This window comes from Heterodontus francisci, chromosome 47, assembly GCF_036365525.1.
Source record: "Heterodontus francisci isolate sHetFra1 chromosome 47, sHetFra1.hap1, whole genome shotgun sequence".
Taxonomy (NCBI): Eukaryota; Metazoa; Chordata; class Chondrichthyes; order Heterodontiformes; family Heterodontidae; genus Heterodontus; species Heterodontus francisci.
Genome location: NC_090417.1, coordinates 19,772,896 through 19,795,818, shown reverse-complemented (window position 1 = coordinate 19,795,818; position 22,923 = coordinate 19,772,896). Strand labels below are relative to the sequence as shown.

The 22,923-nt window shown below is 47.8% G+C and overlaps 1 protein-coding gene across 9 annotated transcripts in view; it reads left to right on the top strand.

Moving 5' to 3' along the window:
- Positions 1-17,591, top strand: part of sorbs3 (sorbin and SH3 domain containing 3) — a 177,057-nt gene extending 159,466 nt beyond the window's left edge. For 8 of the 9 annotated variants that reach the window (XM_068023211.1, XM_068023205.1, XM_068023208.1 and 5 more), the window contains 5 exons: positions 6,180-7,541; positions 9,606-9,712; positions 11,207-11,278; positions 15,874-15,980; positions 16,121-17,591. In XM_068023211.1, the coding sequence (XP_067879312.1) occupies positions 6,180-7,541; positions 9,606-9,712; positions 11,207-11,278; positions 15,874-15,980; positions 16,121-16,182 (1,710 nt within the window). In that variant the 3' untranslated portion in view covers positions 16,183-17,591. The remainder of the gene's footprint in view (positions 1-6,179; positions 7,542-9,605; positions 9,713-11,206; positions 11,279-15,873; positions 15,981-16,120) is intronic. The other variant, XM_068023206.1, reaches the window with a different exon arrangement.
- Positions 17,592-22,923: the final 5,332 nt, after the last annotated feature.

Genomic DNA, 22,923 nt, shown 5'->3' with positions numbered 1-22,923 from the left:
CGGTGTGGGACTGAGCCCTGCCCGGTGTGGGCCTGAGGGCAGGAGAGCCCTGCCCGGTGTGGGCCTGAGCCCTGCCCGGTGTGGGCCTGAGCCCTGCCCAGTGTGGGACTGAGAGCAGGAGAGCCCTGCCTGGTGTGGGCCTGAGAGCAGGAGAGCCCTGCCCGGTGTGGGACTGAGCCCTGCCCGGTGTGGGCCTTAGCCCTGCCCGGTGTGGGCCTTAGACCTACCCGGTGTGGGACTGCGGCGGGCGGGGGGGGTGCAGTGGTCACAGAATGGTGTGGTGTAAGGGTAGTAATGCAGAAGTGCACGGAGGCACTGTTGGTGCCTCTCATGAGCTTTGGGTGGAAATCTCAGGTTGGCACAGAATGCTGAGGTACCCATTTCAGGTTCACCCTGGGGAGCTGCCAGGGTGGGACAGTGATCTCCACTGGGTAGTTATGGTTTGGGTGCTGTTGTGTTGACAGAACCTTTGATTTCTCCCAAACTTGATTTGAGGGAGGAGTGGGTGCCACCGTAGAATTAGTATTCATGGCACAGAAAGAGGCCATTTGGCCCACCTGCTCCGTGCCAGTGTTTATGCTGCATATGAGCCTCCCCCACTCACTCTTCATCTCCCCCTATCAGCTTATCCTTCTATTCCTTTCTGCCTCATGTCTTTATCCCCTTAAATGTATCGATACTATTTGCCTCATCCACTGTCTGTGGTAGTGGGTTCCACATTCTTCCTAAGGAGTTTCTCCTGAATTCCCAATTGGATTTATTTGTGACTCACTTCTATTTATGGCCTCTAGTTTTGATCGCCACAATAAATGGAAACATTTTCTCTATGTCTACCCTATCAAACCCTTTCATAACTTTAACCACCTCTGTTAGGTCGCCCCTAAGTTTTCCCCTTTCTAGAGAAAAGAGTCCCAGTCTGTTCAGCCTTTCCTGATGGGTATAACCTCTCAGTTCTGGTACTGTTCGACTCAATCTTTTTTTGCACTTTCTCCAGTGCCTCGATATCCTTTATAGAATATGGAGACCAGAAGTGTGCCCAATATTCCAAGTGTAGTTTAACCAATGTTCTATAGAAATCATTGCATCATTTATCACACAGAAGGAGGCCATTCAGCCCATCGTATCTGTACCAGCTCTCCACAGAGCAATCCAGTCAGTCCCACTCCTCCGCTCAATCCCTGTAGCCCTGCAAGTTTGTTTCCTTCAAGTACCCATCCAATTTCCTTTTCATGTCATTGATGTCTCCGCTTCCACCATCCTCGTCAGCGGTGAGTTCCAGCTCATTACCACTCACTGTGTAAAAAAGTTCTTCCTCACATTCCCCTTGCATCTCTTGCCCAAAACCTTAAAGCTGTGCCCCCTAGTCCTTGTAGCGTCAGCTAATGGGAACAGCTTTTCCTTGTCTAATTTAACTAAGCCTGTCAGTATCTTGTACACTTCTATTAAATCTCCCCTCAATCTCCTTTGTTCAAAGGAGAACAAACCCAGCTTTTCCATCTTAACCTTGTAGCTAAAACCCCCATCCCTGGAACCATTCTGGTAAATTTCCTCTGCATCCTCTCAAGGACCCTCACATCCTTCCTGAAGTGTGGTGACCAGAACTGGATACAATACTCTGGTTGGGGCCGAACTAGAGCTTTATCAAAGTTCAGCATTACTTGCCTGCTTTTGTTCTCAATACTTCTATTTATGAAGCCCACGATCCCATATACTTTACGAACCACTCTCTCAATATATCCTGCAACCTTCAAAGATCTATGTACATGCACCCCCAGGTCCCTCTGTTCCTGCACACTCTTTGGAACTGTGCCATTAAGTCTATATTGGCCTACCCCATCCTTTCTGCCAAAATGCATCACCTCACATTAAATTCTATCTGCCACTTGTCTGCGCACTCTGCGAGCCTCCCTGTGTCCTGTTGCAGTCGATTTCAATCATTCTCATTGTCTGCTACACTTTCAAGTTTGGGATCGGCAAATTTTGAAATGTTACTCTCTCTTCCAATATCCGAGTGATTTTTATATATATATATCAAAAAAAGCAGTGGTCCCAGCACTGACCCTTGGTGAAGACCATTGCTTACCATCCTGCAGTTTGAGAAATAACCATTTACCAGGACTCACTGTTCTCTGTCCTTAAGCAAATGTTTTATTAAAGCTGACACTGATCCTTCTATTCCATAAGCATGATCCTAAATTTTGTTAACCATCCTATTTTGTGGTTCTAGATTGAACGGTTGCTTAAAATCCAGATAGACAACATCCATTGCATTCCCTTCATCAACCTTCTCTGTTACTTGGTCAAAAAATTCAATCAGATTAGTCAAGCATTATCTGACTTACAAATCCATGCTGGCTCTCCTTGTTTGGCTCAAACCTCGCCAAGTCCCTGTTTATTTTTTCCTTCACTGCTGTTTCTAAAACATTGCCCATCACTAGTGTTAAACTGTGGTTACTTGGACTGTCCTGACACCCTTTTCTGAATCAGGATGTCACATTTGCCACTGTCCAATCCTCTGGCACAAGTCCTTGTGCTATCTCCACCCCAACTTCCTTTAGCAACCTGGGCTGCAAGCCATCTGGACCAGGTGACTTATCCACTCTAAACACAGCCAGCCTTTTCCAGGACCTCCTGCCTCTTAACTTTCACCCCATCCATTACCTCTACCATCTCTACTTCTACCGATAATTTGTAAGCATTCTCTTCCTTAGTGAACTCCGATACTAAGTACTCATTAAGCATTCTAGCCTTGCCTTGCACCTCTTAGCACATGTTACCCTCTTTGTCCCTAATAGGACCTCTTGGTACTCGCTTACTGTTTATATGCCGGTCGAAGATTTTTGGGTTCCCTTTTATGTTGACTGGCATTCTATTCTCATATTCTCTCTTTGCCAGTCTGATTTTCCTCTTCACCTCCCCTCTCGACTTAATGTAATGGACCTGGGCCTCAGTTGAAGAAGTCACCTGACATGCATCATACACCCTCTTTTTTTGTTTCTTCATATTCTCTCTCTCTCTCCCTGGCTTTGGTTCCCAACCTTTCACCCTTGTTGAAATGTACTGAGCCTGGACCAGAAGAATCTCCTCCTTAAAGATCACCCATTGTTCCGTTACAGATTTTCTGTCAAGCTTTGGTTCCATTTAACTCTGGCTAGATCCCTTCTCATCCCATTGAAATTAGCCCTCTTGCAAATTAGACGTTCTACTTTTGATTGTTCCTTGCTCTTGTCCATTGCTAATCTGAATTTTATGATACAATGATCACTCTTACCCAAGTGTTTCCCTACAGACACTTGGTCCACTTGATCCACCTCATTCTCCAGCACCAGATCCAGCAATGTCCCCTTCCTAATTGGACCGAGAACGTACTGGTCAAGGAATTCCTCCCCCTCCTTTCTTTTTACTCTCATATTATCCCAATCGATATCTGGGTAATTCAAGTCCCCCTGGATCATCACTGTGATTTCCCTGCAGATTTGCTCCTCTATCTCTCTCTCACTAATTGGAGGAGGCCTACAGAATATAGAAATATAGAAAAATAGGAGCAGGAGTAGGCCATTCAGCCCTTTGAGCCTGCTCTGCCATTCAATACGATCATGGCTGATCATCCAAACTCAGTACCCTGTTCCCGATTTCTCCCGTATCCCTTGATCCCATTAGCCCTAAGAACTATAACTAAATCTTTCTTGAATAGATTTAATGATTTGTCCTCAACTGCTTTCTGTGGTGGAGAATTCCACAGGTTCACCACTCTCTGGGTGAAGAAATCTCTCCTTATCTCAGTCCTAAATGGCTTACCCTTCATTTTTAGACTGTGACCCCTGGTTCTGGACTCCCCCGCCATCGGGAATATCCTTCCTGCATCTAGTCTGTCCAGTCCTGTTAGAATTTTGTAGGTTTCTATGAGATCCCCTCTCATTCTTCTAGAATCTAGCGAATACAAGCCTAATCGACTCAATCTCTCCTCATACGTCAGTCCTGCCATCCCAGGAATCAGTCTGGTAAACCTTCGCTGCACTCCCTCCATAGCAAGAACATCCTTCCTCAGATAAGGAGACCAAAACTGCACACAATACTCCAGATGTGGTCTCACCAAGGCCCTGTATAATTGCGGTAAGACATCCCTGCTTCTGTACTCGAATCCTCTCGCTATGAAGGCCAACATCCCATTTGCCTTCTTAACTGCCTGCTGCACCTGTATGCTCACTTTCAGCGACTGGTGCAACAAGGACACCCAGGTCTCGCTGCATCTCCCCCTTTCCCAATCTATCACCGTTCAAATAATCTGCCTTTCTGTTTTTGCCACCAAAGTGGATAACCTCACATTTATCCACATTATATTGCATCTGCCATGTATTTGTCCACTCACTCAACCTGTCCAAATCACATAGGAACTTCTCTGCATCCTCCAGTAATGTGATCATTCCCTTTCTGCTTCTCAACTCTAACTGAATGGATTCTGTCCTTGCCCCACAAGGACATGTGCTTTCCAACACCACAGTGTCTTCCCTGATCAGTTCGTATGTTCGGATGTATGTTTGTACTACCACCCCACCTCTTTTTTTCTTTTCCTATCTTTTCTGAAAGCTTTGTATGATTGAATATTAAGTGCCCAGTCCTGACCACTTTTAGCCACATTTCTGTTGTTGCCACGACATCATATTCCCATATGGCTGTTTGTACTCGGAGATCACCAATCTTATTCACCACACTTTGTGCATTTACATACATGCATTGTATTCCTGTCTTTGTATTCCGAGTAGTCCTTCTTAATCTGTTCCTATATAATCTGCTACTAGTTCCTTCTCTAGTAGTTTCCAACACTCTCACTCCTTTATATACCTTATTCCTCTTCTACATCTGTATGTTGTTTTTCAACCCCCTGTCATACTCAGCCTGATTAAAGTTTTTAATTTCTCAGCTCAAAATTTCTATGAGCTCCCAAGTTTAGAGAGAGAAAGAGAAATACTCACCAACTAATCACTTGATGCTTTTTTTCCAAACTCAGTTGATTCACTCTGAGGCCCCCGAGCTCTTTTATCCTCCACGCCAGTCTTGCTGCGCTCTCACTCTCTCTGTTGCTGCTCATTTATCCTTCCTGCAGGTCTCACTGTGTTCTCACTCTCTGTTGTTGCTCTTTTATCCTCCTCACCGGTCTCACCTACTCGCTCTCCAGCTCTTTAACTTCCCTCCTTTTCAAATGTATCGCTCTCGAAATGAACCCCAGTGCTTTGCTGTCTTTTGAGGATCTGAGTAAATCTGCGACACTACTTTTAATAGTTTGTGTATCTGTACTCTCGGCCTAGATGTAGAGTCCATTCCCATGAGGGCATGTTAGTGGTGGAGGAGTCATTGATGTAGTTTTACAATCTGGCTGGATTGTGGCGAGTTCCAGTTTGAGGATGGATCTGTTTAGATCGATGAAGGTGTTAATGATGTCGTGTGGAAGCATCAGCAGTTACAACAACATTTGTATTTATATTGCGCCTTTCACACGATGCAACGTCCCAAGGCACTTCACAGGAGCAGTTGTCAATAAAATGTTGTGGCACTGTGTGACTATCGGAGATATCAGAACAGATGAGCAAAGGTTTGGTCCAAGAGAGAGGTTTTAACGCATGTCTTAAAGGAGAAGCTTAGGGAGAGAATTCCAGAGTTTGGGGACCAGGCAACTTTAGGAACGGCCGCCAACGGTGGAGCGATCAAAATCAGGGTTATGCACAAGGCTAGAATTGGAGCAATGCCCATTTCTCAGGGGGCTGTAGGGTTGGAGGAAATTACAGTGATAGGGGTGAAGCCATTGAGGAGTTTGAATACAAGGATGAGAATTGTTAAAATTGAGACGTTTCTTCACCTCGAACCAATATGGGTCAGCATGCACAGGAGTGATGGGTGAACAGAACTTGTTGTGAGTTAGGATATGGGCAGCAGAGTTTTGGATGAGCTGAAGTTTGTGGAGGGTGGAATGTGAGAGGCCAGTGAGGAGAGCACTGGAATAGTGGTAACAAAGGCACAGCTCAGGGTTTCAGCAGCAGATGAGCTGAGGCAGGGTTGGAGTCGGACCATGTTGAAGAGACAGACATCGGTGATCTTGATGGTGCATTTATGTGATTGGAAGCTCATCACAGGGTCAAATATGATATAAGGTTACCTCAGCTAATTCTTTGTTTGTGTCTCAGGGTGAAACAATCTCCTTAATCCGAAGAGTTGATGACAACTGGTTCGAAGGGAGAATAACTGGCACAAATCGGCAAGGGATCTTTCCAGCCAATTACGTGCAGGTGGTGAAAAGACCAAAGGTCAAAAATGCCAGTGAATTTGCCATTGGCTCAGTCCCAATCTCCCAAAGCCACCACTACGCCAGCACTTCAGCAACCCTCCCAAACCAGCAATACTCGAACACTTCACCAACCCTGCCAAGCCAACAGTACCCCAAAACTTCAGCAACCATGCCAACCCAGCAATATCCCAAAACTTCAACCCTGCCAACCCAGCAATACCCCAATAACTCACCAACTCTGCAACACCTGAAAACGTCACCAAACCCCCCGACCCACCAACACCTAAAAATATCAGCAACCCTCCCAACCCAGCAATATTCGAACACTTCGCCAACCCAGCAATACCCCAAATCTTCAACCTTGCCATCCCAGCAATACCCCAAATCTTCAACCTTGCCATCCCAGCAATACCCCAAATCTTCAACCTTGCCATCCCAGCAATACCCCAATAACTCACCAGCCCTGCCAACCCAGCAATACCCCAATAACTCACCAGCCATGCCAACCCAGCAATACCCCAATAACTCACCAGCCATGCCAACCCAGCAATACCCCAATAACTCACCAGCCATGCCAACCCAGCAATACCCCAATAACTCACCAGCCCTGCCAACCCAGCAATACCCCAATAACTCACCAGCCCTTCCAACCCAGCAATACCCCAGTAACTCACCAGCCCTGCCATCCCAGCAATACCCCAATAACTCACCAGCCATGCCAACCCAGCAATACCCCAATAACTCACCAGCCATGCCAACCCAGCAGTACCCCAATAACTCACCAGCCATGCCAACCCAACAATACCCCAATAACTCACCAGCCCTGCCATCCCAGCAATACCCCAATAACTCACCAGCCCTGCCATCCCAGCAATACCCCAATAACTCACCAGCCCTGCCATCCCAGCAATACCCCAATAACTCACCAGCCCTGCCAACCCAGCAATACCCCAATAACTCACCAATCTCTGCAAAAAGGGAGCCCTCAGATTCATTGGCAAGACTACCAGCCCATCAGTACTCAGTTGATGCATCCTTCCCCAACCAGCATTCAGCACTAATGCTATCCACCAATCAGCACGCTGTTCCAACATCAGCCACCAATCAGCACTCAGCACCAGCTTTGGCGACCTATCAGCATGGAGATGCTTCAGCTGCCCCTCTCAGCAGGGTCCTGCAGTCGCCAGCTCCACGGCCGAGCCTGGGCTCAGTAAGCATGGCTACTGCATCCTCTGCTCAGCAGCCAGCTCTGCCTCCCCAGGTAAGGGGTTTGACTGAAAGGAATTCAAGGAAAATTCCATTAATTACTAAGTACATCCAAAAAAGCTTCTGAGGATGATGAGGAATGTCAGCTTTGCCAGTGATGCCCACAGCCCAAGAATAAATCATAAAAATTGTCCAACATCTGAGTTCAATCTAAAATGTTCCAGAATCTTAGAGCAGTAAGTGCAGTGAAAGGAAGTTCATAGCGAGCCTCCAGTCATGGGCACACACACTTTCTTTCAATTGTATCTGGTGTGGACAAAGCCATGGTTACAGGAATCGTCATATTGTTCACTCTTTTTTGTGAATTGCCATTGAGGGTGACAATTGACATCAAAAATAAGAACTCAAAAGTTGCTCCTTTTTCAAGGAGTGCCAATAATAAATGTAAATTATCAGTGGAACAGAGGAAAATTCAAGATGTAGTTGGTGTTACGACTGTGGCAGGAGCAACACACTGTTAATTCAGTCCCGTCACTCCACAGGTCGCAGCATATTATAAAGCTTTTACATCCAGTCGGAAAATAGCCAAGTTAAACACTCTAGTAATCCTAGAATGAAAAAGACCAAACCAGGTATCTTTGGACAACAGCAAATTAACTATTTATTAAAAAACTAAATCTTAAACACTATCAAGACAAACCTGTGTCGAAAGACCTTATAACTTCTTAATTTAATCTAATTCCCGTATTCTCACATATACATTCAAAAACTAACAGTCAACTGGTTTTAAAAGTGGAGTTTTTAAAATTAGCTGTCTCTTGAGAACAAATAAAATAAGGAAGTTTTATGAAGGTTACGTTCCTGATAGATGAGGTCTTCCAATGTGGAAATGGTCATAAGTCAGTCCAAGTCTTCATCCGGATTTGATGAAAATATTCCTTCAGAAGACAGGCTGCAGTAGCATTAAACGTTTCTTTGAACGATGAGAACAGCAATAGAAATAATTTCTTGAAAAAGAAAAGCTTTTCTTTTTAACTCAGGGAATTAACTTGGCCTGCAGCTCGTTGTAGAATTTTCTGCTAAGAGAGAATAAACAGCTCCTTTTCTTCAGTTCGCCTCACTGGGAAGTCTCTCAGACCTAACTGGTTTCAGCCAGTTTCTGCAAGTTCCACACAGAGTCAAAGTGGAAACATCACCATGTGACCTCCATGTCTCCTGCCGTTGCCCAGGTGAACAAAATGGCAACTGCTGCACACTGTGTCTCAGGAATTCCAGAACCTTCTGTCCCTTAAAGGTGCATTGTTTTTAACAGTGTCTTAAAGGCACACACACTGTTTTTAATCCGTGGAGAAAAATAATTACAGGTCCGTGACATTGGCCATGACAGAGAAGCTCCATTCCCTCCAGCCCTCAGCTCACACTGCTTGCTCCCTCTCCAAGCACACGGGCTGTGGGACAAAGGAGGCCAGTCAGGCTGAACGTCCCCCTCAGCCGCTTGCCGCCTGGACCTAATGATGGTTCAGGAACAGTCCCAACAGGAGGTCTCTGATCTTCCTGCTCCCTCCATACCGAGTCAGCAAAGATTGAGGATGAGGGGCTGCAGCCTCTCCCACTCCGCGTACACGTCAAACACGGAGTCCTCCAGGCAGCCCGGGAATTCCTGAATCTATTTAAAAACCGATTACACAGGATCACCTTGAGCAACATCCTCCATCCCAGATCCCACACAGAGAAGGAGAGGATGTGTGCATAGACAGCCCTCCATGGGGACCCCAGCCTTGTCCAACCACTGAGACAAGACGCCAGGCCATGGGCAGACGGGGAGTCAAAATGTTGGGCGGTGTCCAGACGGCAGACTAAGTGGAGACTGCAGACGAGCAGCCTGTATGGGAAGCTCTCTCTCTGTGCTGGGCAGAAAGACAAGGGCACTGGGGAATTTCAGAGCGATAGCTCAGTTTGTAAGGCTCCGGCTTCAGACGGAGTATTCGGGGCCTCGGTCTGATGATACATTTGGCCCCATGAGGGATCCAACTATGCTGGGATCACTTGGCAGTGCGCAACTTGTTATGAAGTCTCCTCCCTATGTAACTAAACTCTCTCCCCTCTGCCCATTGGACAGTGCCGGATACCCACTCACCCCAGCCTGCAGTCACGCAAAATTTACACCGAACCAATAGGATCCCAGATGGTGGCTTCAGGAACTGTGATTGGTGCTGACTGGAGTCCGTGAGTTACAGTTCCATTCACTGATCTCGTGCTCCCAACACTACCAAGGGGATGTAGAAAGGTCAGGGGCCAGGATGAGGGCAGGAAGCAGGGGGTCAGATGGGATCACTCAGTTTATCCCAGGAGCATCCGGAATAAGGTGGGTGAGCTTGCAGCATGGGTTTGTACCTGGGATCTCGATGTTGTGGCCATTTCGGAGACATGGGTCGAGCAGGGACAGGAATGGATGTTGCAGGTTCCGGGATTTAGATGTTTCAGTAAGAACAGAGAAGATGGTAAAAGAGGGGGGGGGGTGTGGCATTGTTAATCAAGGAGAGTATTACGGCGGCAGAAAGGACGTTTGAGGACTCGTCTACTGAGGTAGTATGGGCCGAGGTTAGAAACAGGAGAGGAGAGGTCACCCTGTTGGGAGTTTTCTATGGACCTCCGAATAGTTCCAGAGATGTAGAGGAAAGGATAGCAAAGATGATTCTCGACAGGAGCGAGAGTAACAGGGTAGTTGTTATGGGGGACTTTAACTTTCCAAATATCGACTGGAAATACTATAGTTCGAGTACTTTAGATGGGTCAGTTTTTGTCCAGTGTGTGCAGGATGGTTTTCTGACACAGTATGTAGACAGGCCAACCAGGGACGATGCCACATTGGATTTGGTACTGGGTAATGAACCCGGCCAGGTGTTAGATTTAGATGTCGGTGAGCACTTTGGTGATAGTGATCACAATTCGGTTAGGTTTACCTTAGCGATGGGCAGGGACAGGTATATACCGCAGGGCAAGAATTATAGCTGGGGGAAAGGAAATTATGATGCGATTAGGCAAGATTTAGGATGCGTAGGATGGGGAAGGAAACTGCAGGGGATGGGCACAATCGAAATGTGGAGCTTATTCAAGGAGCAGCTACTGTGTGTCCTTGATAAGTATGTACCTGTCAGGCAGGGAGGAAGTTGTCGAGCGAGGGAGCCGTGGTTTACTAAAGAAGTTGAAGCGCTTGTCAAGAGGAAGAAGAAGGCTGATGTTAGGATGAGACGTGAAGGCTCAGTTAGGGCACTTGAGAGTTACAAGCTAGCCAGGAAGGACCTAAAGGGAGAGCTTAGAAGAGCGAGGAGAGGACACGAGAAGTCATTGGCGGATAGGATCAAGGAAAACCCTAAGGCTTTCTATAGCTATATCAGGAATAAAAGAATGACTAGAGTTAGATTAGGGCCAATCAAGGATAGTAGTGGGAATCAGAGGAGATAGGAGAAGCGTTAAATGAATATTTGTCGTCAGTATTTGCAGTGGAGAAAGAAAATGTTGTCGAGGAGAATACTGAGATACAGACTACTAGGCTAGATGGGATTGAGGTTCACAAGGAGGAGGTGTTAGCAATTTTGGAAAGTGTGAAAATAGATAAGTCCCCTGGGCCAGATGGGATTTATCCTAGGATTCTCTGGGAAGCCAGGGAGGAGATTGCAGAGCCTTTGTCCTTGATCTTTATGTCGTCATTGTCGACAGGAATAGTGCCGGAAGACTGGAGGATAGCAAATGCTGTCCCCTTGTTCAAGAAGGGGAGAAGAGACAGCCCTGGTAATTATAGACCTGTGAGCCTTACTTCGGTTATGGGTAAAATGTTGGAAAAGGTTATAAGAGATAGGATTTATAATCATCTTGAAAAGAATAAGTTCATTAGCGATAGTCAGCACGGTTTTGTGCCGGGTAGGTCGTGCCTCACAAACCTTATTGAGTTTTTCGAGAAGGTGACCAAATAGGTGGATGAGGGTAAAGCAGTGGATGTGGTGTATATGGATTTCAGTAAGGCGTTTGATAAGGTTCCCCACGGTAGGCTATTGCAGAAAATACGGAAGTATGGGGTTGAAGGTGATTTAGAGCTTTGGATCAGAAATTGGCTAGCTGAAAGAAGACAGAGGGTGGTGGTTGATGGCAAATGTTCATCCTGGAGTTTAGTTACTAGTGGTGTACCGCAAGGATCTGTTTTGGAGCCACTGCTGTTTGTCATTTTTATAAATGACCTGGAAGAGGGTGTAGAAGGGTGGGTTAGTAAATTTGCAGATGACACTAAGGTCGGTGGAGTTGTGGATAGTGCCGAAGGATGTTGTAGGGTACAGAAGGACATAGATAGGCTGCAGAGCTGGGCTGAGAGATGGCAAATGGAGTTTAATGCGGAAAAGTGTGAGGTGATTCACTTTGGAAGGAGTAACAGGAATGCAGAGTACTGGGCTAATGGGAAGATTCTTGGTAGTGTAGATGAACAGAGAGATCTTGGTGTCCAGGTGCATAAATCCCTGAAGGTTGTTAACCAGGTTAATAGGGCTGTTAAGAAGGCATATGGTGTGTTAGCTTTTATTAGTAGGGGGATCGAGTTTCGGAGCCAAGAGGTCATGCTGCAGCTGTACAAAACTCTGGTGAGACTGCACCTGGAGTATTGCGTGCAGTTCTGGTCACCGCATTATAGGAAGGATGTGGAAGCTTTGGAAAGGGTGCAGAGGAGATTTACCAGGATGTTGCCTGGTATGGAGGGGAGGTCTTAAGAGGAAAGGCTGAGGGACTTGAGGTTGTTTTCGTTCGAGAGAAGGAGGAGGAGAGGTGACTTAATAGAGACATATAAGATAATCAGAGGGTTAGATAGGGTGGATAGTGAGAGTCTTTTTCCTCGGATGTTGATGGCAAACACAAGGGGACATAGCTTTAAGTTGAGGGGTGATAGATATAGGACAGATGTTCGAGGTAGTTTCTTTACTCAGAGAGTAGTAGGGGTGTGGAACGCCCTGCCTGCAACAGTAGTAGACTCGCCAACTTTAAGGGCATTTAAGTGGTCATTGGATAGACATATGGATGAAAATGGAATAGTGTAGATCAGATGGTTTCACAGGTCGGCGCAACATCGAGGGCCGAAGGGCCTGTACTGCGCTGTAATGTTCTATGTTCTATGTTCAAGGGAGTTGGGATCATTCAGTTTATTCCAGGGGATCGGGGGAGTTAGGATCACTCAGTTTATCCCGGGGGATCGGGGGAGTTGGGATCACTCAGTTTACTCCGGGGGATCGGAGGAGTTGGGATCATTCAGTTTACTCCGGGGGATCGGGGGAGTTGGGATCTCTCAGTTAATCCCGGGGTATCGGGGGAGTTGGGATCACTCAGTTTACTCAGGGGGATCGGAGGAGTTGGGATCATTCAGTTTACTCCGGGGGATCGGGGGAGTTGGGATCACTCAGTTTACTCCAGGGGATCGAGGGAGTTGGGATCATTCAGTTTACTCCGGGGGATCGGGGGAGTTGGGATCACTCAGTTTACTCCAGGGGATCGAGGGAGTTGGGATCATTCAGTTTACTCCAGGGGATCGAGGGAGTTGGGATCATTCAGTTTACTCCGGGGGATCGGGGGAGTTGGGATCATTCAGTTTACTCCGGGGGATCGGGGGAGTTGGGATCACTCAGTTTACTCCAGGGGATCGAGGGAGTTGGGATCATTCAGTTTACTCCAGGGGATCGAGGGAGTTGGGATCATTCAGTTTACTCCGGGGGATCGGGGGAGTTGGGATCACTCAGTTTACTCCAGGGGATCGAGGGAGTTGGGATCATTCAGTTTACTCCGGGGGATCGGGGGAGTTGGGATCATTCAGTTTACTCCATGGGATCGGGGGAGTTGGGATCACTCAGTTTACTCTGGGGGATCGGGGGAGTTGGGATCATTCAGTTTACTCCATGGGATCGGGGGAGTTGGGATCACTCAGTTTACTCTTGGGGATCGGGGGAGTTGGGATCACTCAGTTTACTCTGGGGGATCGGGGGAGTTGGGATCATTCAGTTTACTCAGGGGGATCGGGGGAGTTGGGATCACTCAGTTTACTCCGGGGGATCGGGGGAGTTGGGATCACTCAGTTTACTCCAGGGGATCGAGGGAGTTGGGATCATTCAGTTTACTCCGGGGGATCGGGGGAGTTGGGATCACTCAGTTTACTCCGGGGGATCGGCGGAGTTGGGATCATTCAGTTTACTCCGGGGGATCGGGGGAGTTGGGATCATTCAGTTTACTTTGGGGGATCGGGGGAGTTGGGATCATTCAGTTTACTCCATGGGATCGGGGGAGTTGGGATCACTCAGTTTACTCTGGGGGATCGGGGGAGTTGGGATCATTCAGTTTACTCCATGGGATCGGGGGAGTTGGGATCACTCAGTTTACTCTGGGGGATCGGGGGAGTTGGGATCACTCAGTTTACTCTGGGGGATCGGGGGAGTTGGGATCATTCAGTTTACTCTGGGGGATCGGGGGAGTTGGGATCATTCAGTTTACTCCGGGGGATCAGGGGAGTTGGGATCATTCAGTTTACTCTGGGGGATCGGGGGAGTTGGGATCATTCAGTTTACTCTGGGGGATCGGGGGAGTTGGGATCTCTCAGTTAATCCTGGGAGATCGGGGGAGTTGGGATCACTCAGTTTACTCTGGGGGATCGGGGGAGTTGGGATCATTCAGTTTACTCTGGGGGATCGGAGGAGTTGGGATCACTCAGTTTACTCCGGGGGATCGGGGGAGTTGGGTTCACTCAGTTTACTCTGGGGGATCGGGGGAGTTGGGATCACTCAGTTTACTCTGGGGGATCGGGGGAGTTGGGATCACTCAGTTTACTCCGGGGGATCAGGGGAGTTGGGATCACTCAGTTTACTCCGGGGGATCGGGGGAGTTGGGATCACTCAGTTTACTCCGGGGGATCAGGGGAGTTGGGATCATTCAGTTTACTCCGGGGGATCGGGGGAGTTGGGATCATTCAGTTTACTCCGGGGGATCGGGGGAGTTGGGATCACTCAGTTTACTCCAGGGGATCGGGGGAGTTGGGATCATTCAGTTTACTCTGGGGGATCGGGGGAGTTGGGATCACTCAGTTTACTCAGGGGGATCGGGGGAGTTGGGATCACTCAGTTTACTATGGGGGATCGGGGGAGTTGGGATCATTCAGTTTACTCTGGGGGATCGGGGGAGTTGGGATCATTCAGTTTACTCTGGGGGATCGGGGGAGTTGGGATCACTCAGTTTACTCTGGGGGATCGGGGGAGTTGGGATCACTCAGTTTACTCTGGGGGATCGGGGGAGTTGGGATCACTCAGTTTACTCTGGGGGATCGGGGGAATTAGGATCTCTCAGTTAATCCTGGGGGATCGGGGGAGTTGGGATCAGTCAGTTTACTCTGGGGGATCGGGGGAGTTGGGATCACTCAGTTTACTCTGGGGGATCGGGGGAGTTGGGATCTCTCAGTTTACTCCGGAGGGTACGGGGGAGTTGGGTTCACTCAGTTTACTCCAGGGGATCAGGGGAGTTGGGATCATTCAGTTTACTCTGGGGGATCGGGGGAGTTGGGATCACTCAGTTTACTCCGGTGGGATCGGGGGAGTTGGGATCACTCAGTTTACTCTGGGGGATCGGCGGAGTTGGGATCATTCAGTTTACTCTGGGGGATCGGGGGAGTTGGGATCACTCAGTTTACTCCGGGGGATCGGGGGAGTTGTGATCATTCAGTTTACTCTGGGGGATCGGGGGAGTTGGGATCACTCAGTTTACTCCGGGGGATCGGCGGAGATGGGATCATTCAGTTTACTCTGGGGGATCGGGGGAGTTGGGATCACTCAGTTTACTCCGGGGGATCGGGGGAGTTGGGATCATTCAGTTTACTCCGGGGGATCGGCAGAGTTGGGATCACTCAGTTTACTCCGGGGGATCGGGGGAGTTGGGATCACTCAGTTTACTCCGGGGGATCGGAGGAGTTGGGATCATTCAGTTTACTCTGGGGGATCGGGGGAGTTGGGATCATTCAGTTTACTCTGGGGGATCGGGGGAGTTGGGATCATTCAGTTTACTCTGGGGGATCGGGGGAGTTGGGATCACTCAGTTTACTCCAGGGGATCGGGGGAGTTGGGATCATTCAGTTTTCTCTGGGATGATCCCTGCTGCGGAGGGTGCGCGGAGAGGGGTTGATCCCCATTCCAGGGGGTCCAGGAAGGTTTGTTTGCATTGTTTGGATCACGGGGTGACCCCATCACCAGGATTACTGGGATAGTGGGATTGCCAATCATTTAAAAATGGAGGAAAGGTTTAAGAATTCTAAATGAATAACTACTTTCTCAAGTGTTTTGCCTGTGTTTTGTTCTCATTGAATTCTGTGTCTCTTTCAGGTATCGAGCACTGTATAATTATCATCCTGTTAACCGTGATGAATTGGAGTTGAGAGAAGGTGACCTGGTGGATGTCATGGAGAAATGTGATGATGGCTGGTTTGTAGGTAAGGGTTGTGCTGCCAAACATCAGGGTAAAAGTCCATCGTGCTGGGCACAGGCGAGCCAGATTGGACAATTAGGGCAACGTCATGGACCCTGTTTTTACTTTGTTCACTCAGCCACTCTCTCTTTTTATCCCTTGTAGGTGCATCTCGACGGACCAACAATTTTGGAACATTCCCTGGGAACTATGTGCGACCAGCATAACATTCCATCACTAGCAAGGAGGGCTTCAATCAGTTACCCAGACCTGAGTCCTCTCTCTCTCTCTCCGTCTCTCTCTCTGTTTCGTCTCACGCCCTGTCTTTCTCTGTCTCTTTCTCTCTCGCTATCTCTCTCTCTCTCTGTCTCTCTCGTTATCCCTCTCTCTCTCTGTCTCTTTCTCACTCGCTCCCTTTCTCTGTCTCTTTCTCTCTTTATGTCTCTCGCTCATTCTCTGTCTCATTTTCTCTCATTATATCTCACTCTTTCTCTTTCTCTCTCGTTATGTCTCTCTCTCTCTCTCTCTCTCTGCCTCTTTCCCTCTGTCTCTTTCTCTCTCGCTCTGTCTCTCTCTCCCGCTGTGTCTCTTTCTCTCATTGTCTCTCGCTCGCTTTCTGTTTCTTTCTCTCTTGCTCTGTCTCTGGCTCTCTATCGTTATGTCTTTCGCTCTCTCTCTCTTTCTCTCTTGCTCTGTCTGTCACTCTCTCTGTGTCTCTTTCTCTCTCTCTTTTTCCTTTCCTGAGCAGCAAGCTGTCCTCCCATGGTGAACTGTGATTTCTGCCCAGACTGTGCCTTGTACCGCAGTGTGAACTCAAACCTGGAGCAGAGCTAAACACACTGGATCAGCTGGTGGGACTGCAAAATCCAACTGCAAATCCATGCTGAGTGCGAGTGGGGCTCAGTCCTGGGGGGTTTAGGAAGGAGCGGATTTGGGGAGGGGGCAGAAATCCAAGATGCTCCCAATTACCAGTGTAACCCTGCTGCTGGGGACCTGGTGAGTGTGTGGTTGGGACAGGACTCAGCATCCTGACATGGATTGACCACTGGGAGGGGGTGGGATGAGCGGGGGTGGGGCGATAAGGGGTGGGTGCTGCAGCAAGCCCATCACACAGTGGGACTGTCACATATCAGGTGGGAGGGGGGCCATTCCATTCTGTTCACACACTCCTAGCTCAGCTCCATCAGGAACTGATAGCCTCTGCAAAGGTTTGAAGCTTGGGTAGACTTGGGAAGCCAGTACAATCTGAACTGCTGGAGTGGACACAGGCCAGTTTGTGAGGTGGGGAGCGAAGGGTGCCGTTCTGGGGCTGGCTCTGTGACACTGCCTCTAGGGTGGAGTGGGAGGGCAATGAGAGGCGGTGACCAGCAGTGCTGAGTCAAACAGCATCACACTGAGGAGAGGCACAGGATGATCCCAGCCTGTTGGAGCAGGTGCCTCTCAGTGTTCAAGAGTGACTGTCTGCAGCCTTTGGATAGATCCTGCATCTGAGATTTTCAGCTGAGTTTCCACACTGTGTTTCTGAGCTGTGTACCAGGGACATGGTTAAATCAGCCTATTACCTGTGTCACTGTTCACCAGCCAAACATCTGTGTAAATGTCCATTTCCTTCAAATAAAAAGCTATCATAGACGCAGTCCTTTCTCTTATCAGTCCTGTGACCAGCTAATCCAGTTCATGGGAACTCTTCACATCTCTGTGTAAACAGTCAGGCACCAACTCCATCACTGCCTCAGCATCTAACACACACCTACTTGCATTTATATAGCAATTTTCACAGTCCTACGGCGTTGCACAGCAGTGTTATCAAACATAATTTAACACCAAGCCACATAAGGTGATATTAGAACAGGTGACCAAAAGCTTGCTCAAAGAGGTAGGTTTAATGGAGGAGAGAGGGGTGGAGAGGTTTAGAGAGGGGATTCCAGAGCTCAGGCCCCAGGCAGCTGAAGGCACGGCTGCCAATGGTGGAGTGATTAAAACGGGATGAGCAAGCAGCACAGAGATCTCGGAGGGCTGTTGGGACTGGAGGAGGTAACAGAGATAGGGAGGGATGAGGCCATGCAGGGATTTGAACACAAGGATAAGAAATTTAAAAAGGAGCCATTGCCAGACTTGGGAGCCAGTGGAAATCAGCGAGCACAGGAGTGCTGGGTGAAAGGGACTTGGTGCGAGATAGGAGATGGATCGCAAAGACAGGACCAGGAGGGGGCGGTAAAGCCTGTGTCCGTAAAGTGAGACCATCGATCAATTGCAGCGTTACTGCAGGATCTCTACCCCCCCACCCCAAGTCCAACACACACATTGCTTCCCTCCCAATAACGGGAGAGTCCCCCCACCCCCACCCCCACCCCCACCCCGATAGTGAGAGATTCCCATCAAGATCCAGGGACAGCTGCATAATAGCAGCACAGAGGGTCACACAGCCCTTTCCCTGGGGCCTTGTTCCTCTCCCAGCTCTCTGCTCAGCTTTACACCTTCTGATGATTTACAACCAGTTCATGATAGCTGAAGATGGAGAATCCCAGTGTTCAAACCAGAAATAATCCCCCAAAAAGCTGGTTCAAATGCTCACGAAGCTGATGCAAACAACAACAACCTTTCCTGTCATTGCTATCGTCTGATCTCACAGCACAGAAGGAGGCCATTCGGCCCATCAAGCATGTGCTGGCTCTTTGCTGAGCTATCCAATCAGTCCCACTCCCCTCCTCTCTCCCCAAATCCCCGCAAATGTTTCCCCTTCCAGTATTTCTCCAATTCTCCTTTTGAAAGTTACTGTTGAATCTGCTTCCACTGCCCTTTCAGGCAACGCGTTCCACAGCACAACAACTCACTGCGTTAAAAAAAAATTCTTCTCAGCTCCCCTCTGGTTCTTTTCCCAATTATTTGATATCTCTTTTCTCTGGTTACCAACCCTTATGTCAGTGGAAACAATTTCTCCTTATTTACTCTATCAAAACCCTTCATGAATTTGAACACCTCTATTAAATTGCTCCCTCAACATTCTCTGCTGCAGGGGTAAGAACATCTGCTCCTCCAGACTCCCGATTGTCACCTTCAATGTGCACAGACATTCCCAGCTTTCTCTCTTCCTGCACCCGCTTGAAAACTGTACTATTTAGTTGATATCACCTTATGCTGAGATTTAGTGATATTCAGTTTTAACCCAATACCTTCTGACATACTCAGGGAGAGAGTGAGCTCCCAACTGAGTCACATCTGCTGGCAGACTCCAGAAGGAAGGATGGGGCAGGTTAGAGATCAGGCTAGAAATCCAAACATTCGATTCACTTTCCCCGTGGAATCTCACATGAGCTTGGTGAGTTAACATTGTCCGTCTGTGAGTGTGTGTGAGATGAGCTAGGTTCCCACGTCAGTCACAATGATCTGAGACACCGACTGCGGTCAAAGTCTCCACTCAGGAGAAGAGCATAAATAAAAACAGGAAGGGCTGGAAATACTCCGGAGGTCAGGCAGCATCTGTAGAGAGAGAAACAGAGTTCACGTTTCAGGTCTGTGACCTTTCATCAGAACTGGCAAACGTTAGAAATGTAATAGGTTTCAAGCAAGCGGAAATGGGGAGGGGCGAAGAACAAAAGGGAAAGGCAGAGGGCAGGAGGGATTAAATGACTCAAAGGGAGTGCTAATAGTTGCAGTAAAAGACAAAAAGCATGAATCCACAGAGAGTGTTAATGGCAAATTAAGGAGCAGCTCAAATCCAAAAGCAAAAACCTGAAAAACAAGTTCAAGACAGGCCCATGGTTAAAAAATACAAGAAACAAAACAAAAAGGTCAGTCATGCTCCGAAATTGTTTTACTCAGTGTTGAGTCCTGAAGGCTGTAGAGTGCCTAATGGGATGATGAGGTGCTGTTTCTCGAGCTTACCTTGAGGTTCACTGAAACACCGCAGCAGGCCGAGGACCCAAACGTTGGTTAGCATGGGAGCAGGGTGGTGAATTAAAATGGCCAATGACCAGAAGCTCAGGGACATGCTCATGCAGTCCTCCCCCGAGCTGGCCGGCAGACAGCTCCCTTCCCATCGCACAATGGAACAATGAACCAGCTGTGCCGTGATTCACCTGCCCGACACTCTGTGAACATGATGGGATTTCCACAGTCTGATGTTGGATGCTCCTTTTCATTGTAACCGGAAGGATGCTCCAAATCGCTAGATTCGCTCAGTGACCTGACAGTGTCAGCTGTGCGTCCTCTGAGGGAGAAGGTTATAGATTCAAGCCCCACACTCGAAATTTGAGCACATAATCCAGGATAATAGTCCCAGTGCAGTAGTGAGGGTATCCTGCACTGTCTTTTGGTTAAACCAAAGCCCCGTTTGCACTCTCAGGTTGATGTAAAATATCCCATGGCCCTATCGGAAGAAGAGCTGGGGAGTTCCCCGTGTGTCCCTGTCAATATTTATCTCTCAACCAATAACAAGAAAATACATATTGCAGCTATTTTCACATTGCTGGTTGTGGGAGCTTGCTGTGTGCAAATTGCAACATTTCTGAAATTACAACAGTGAGTTCACAACATAAATACTTCACTGGCATAAAACCAGAGGTTGTGAAAGGCGCTACAGAAATGCAAGTCTTTCTTTTCACTTTCAGCAGAAGGTAGAGACCCCAGGGCCATCTCAATCTCAGCTCCCGATATCCTGTTCACACTCCATCTCAAACCCAATTTCCTGTTCACACTCGATCTCGAACCTGGTTTCATGTTCACACTCAGGAAGTTAATGTGCAGGTACAACAAGCAATTAGGAATGCAAATAATAGGTTAGCTTTTGTCACAAAGGGTTAGAAGTAGAATAGTAAAGAAGTCTTACTACAATTACACCGGCACTGGTGAGGCCAAACCTGGAATCGAGTCTGCAATTTTGGTCTCCTTACCTATGTCAGAACATAGTTGCCCGAGAGGGAGTGCAGCAAAGGTTCACAAGACTGGTTCGTCGGATGAGGGGATTGTTCTCTGAGCAGAAATTGAATAAACTAGGCTTCTATTCTCGAGTTTAAAAGAATGAGGGGTGAACGAATTGAAACATATAAAATTCTTAAGGGACTTGACAGGGTAGATGCTGGGAAAATGTTTGCCCTGGCTGGGGAATGTAGAATTAGGGGGCATACTTACAACATGAGGGGTTGGCCATTTAACACCGAGATGAGGAGAAATTGTGAATCTTTGGAATTCTCTACTCCGGAGGGCTCTGGATGCTCAGTCGTTGAGTACATTCAAGACAGAGGTCAATAGATTTTTGGGCACGAAGGGATATGGGGATAGTGCAGGATGATAGAAGATCAGCCTCAATTGTACTGAATGGCAAAGCTGGCTTGAAGGATCAAATGGTCTCATCCTGCTCCAGTTTTTTATGATCTTATGCGATGTTCAAGTCCCACTATGATCCTTGGAGAATTTGAATTCAGTTGGAAAAAAAAATCAGGAAATTACCAGCTCGTCCCATTAAAAGTGACCATGAAACTGTTGGATTGTCATTAAATCCCAACTGGCTCACCAGTGTCCTTTCGGCAATGAAACCTGCCGTCCTTACCCGCTCTGGGCTTGTATGTAACTCCAGTCCCACGCCAACAGTGCTGCCTTTTACCTGCCCTCTTAAGTGGCCAATCGGTTGTATCAAACCCTCCATCAGCAGTTCAAAAATCTGCACCACCAACTTTACAGAAAGACTAGGGATGGGCAACAAATGCCAGCGATGCTCACATCCCAAGAATGAATAATAAAACAAAAAGATAGGAATTCAGCAGCCCCCGCCCCCCCTCCCCTCAGTTCTATCACGAGAAAAAGTGTCAGGATTAACTGCTTCTTCCCATCTGGAATCAACACGTGAAAAAGCATAATCTGAGAGAGATTCTCTCTCACTCATTGCACAGTCAGGGGAGCGGAAACCTGACTGAGTGTACTTCGAGAGGATGTGGTCACACTGCAATGACAGGGTTGTGGTGTTAATGGTTGAGAGTCTTCAGCTTCTTCCGAAGACACAATGTGGCAGCTCAATCGATTGGCCTCTCTGTTCTGCCCCCGATTCCGTCCTTCTGCTTCTTTGCCTTAACATTGCAGCAGGAGGGAGGAGCAACAATCGTAAGACAAAGAAACTTGGATTTACGCCATACCTTTCACCACCTCCGGATGTGCCCAAGCGCTTAACAACCAATGAAGTATTGTTGTAATATTGGAAACACAGCGTCAGTTTGTTCAGAACAAGATCCCACAAACAGCAATGTGATAATGACCAGATCATTTGTTTTGGAAGGACTGGTTGAGAGATGCTCTGTCAGCTTGTATCAGAGGAAGTTGACCTCACCTCCCACCTAAGGTTCTTCATCCCATCATCAGACCACATTTTATGCAAAACTCTTCCACTATAAGAGCATTTTACACATACTTTGTAGAACCATAGAACCAGATAGCACAGAAGGAGGCCATTTGGTCCATTGCACCTGTGCTAGCTCTTGGAAAGAGCAATCCAATTCGCCTGTCTCCAACTCTTTCCCCATAGCTCTGCAAATGTCTCCCTCTAAGTATTTATCCAGTTCCCTTTTGAATCTTATTATTGAATCTGCTTCAACTGCCCTTTCAGGCAGCGCATTCCAGGTCACAACAAGTCGCTGGGAGAAAAAATTCTCCTCATCTCCCCCTCGACTTCTTTTACCAGTCGTCTTCAAACTGTGTCCTCTGGTTACTGACCCTCCTGCAACTGGACCCTCTGACCCTCCTTATTTACTTACTCTATTAAAACCTTTCCTGATTTTGAACACCTCGATTAAATCTCACTTTAATGTCCTGTGCTTGAAGAAGAAGACTCTCATTCTCCAGTCTCTCTACACTTTGCTGTAAATCTGGTTTCTCAAGGATCCACATTCCTGGTGCCCTGAGTCCAACCATCTGAAGCTGGCAAAGGTTCTGAACAAATTTCTTGTTCTCCCATTTGAACAATTTCCCATTTGACTGCA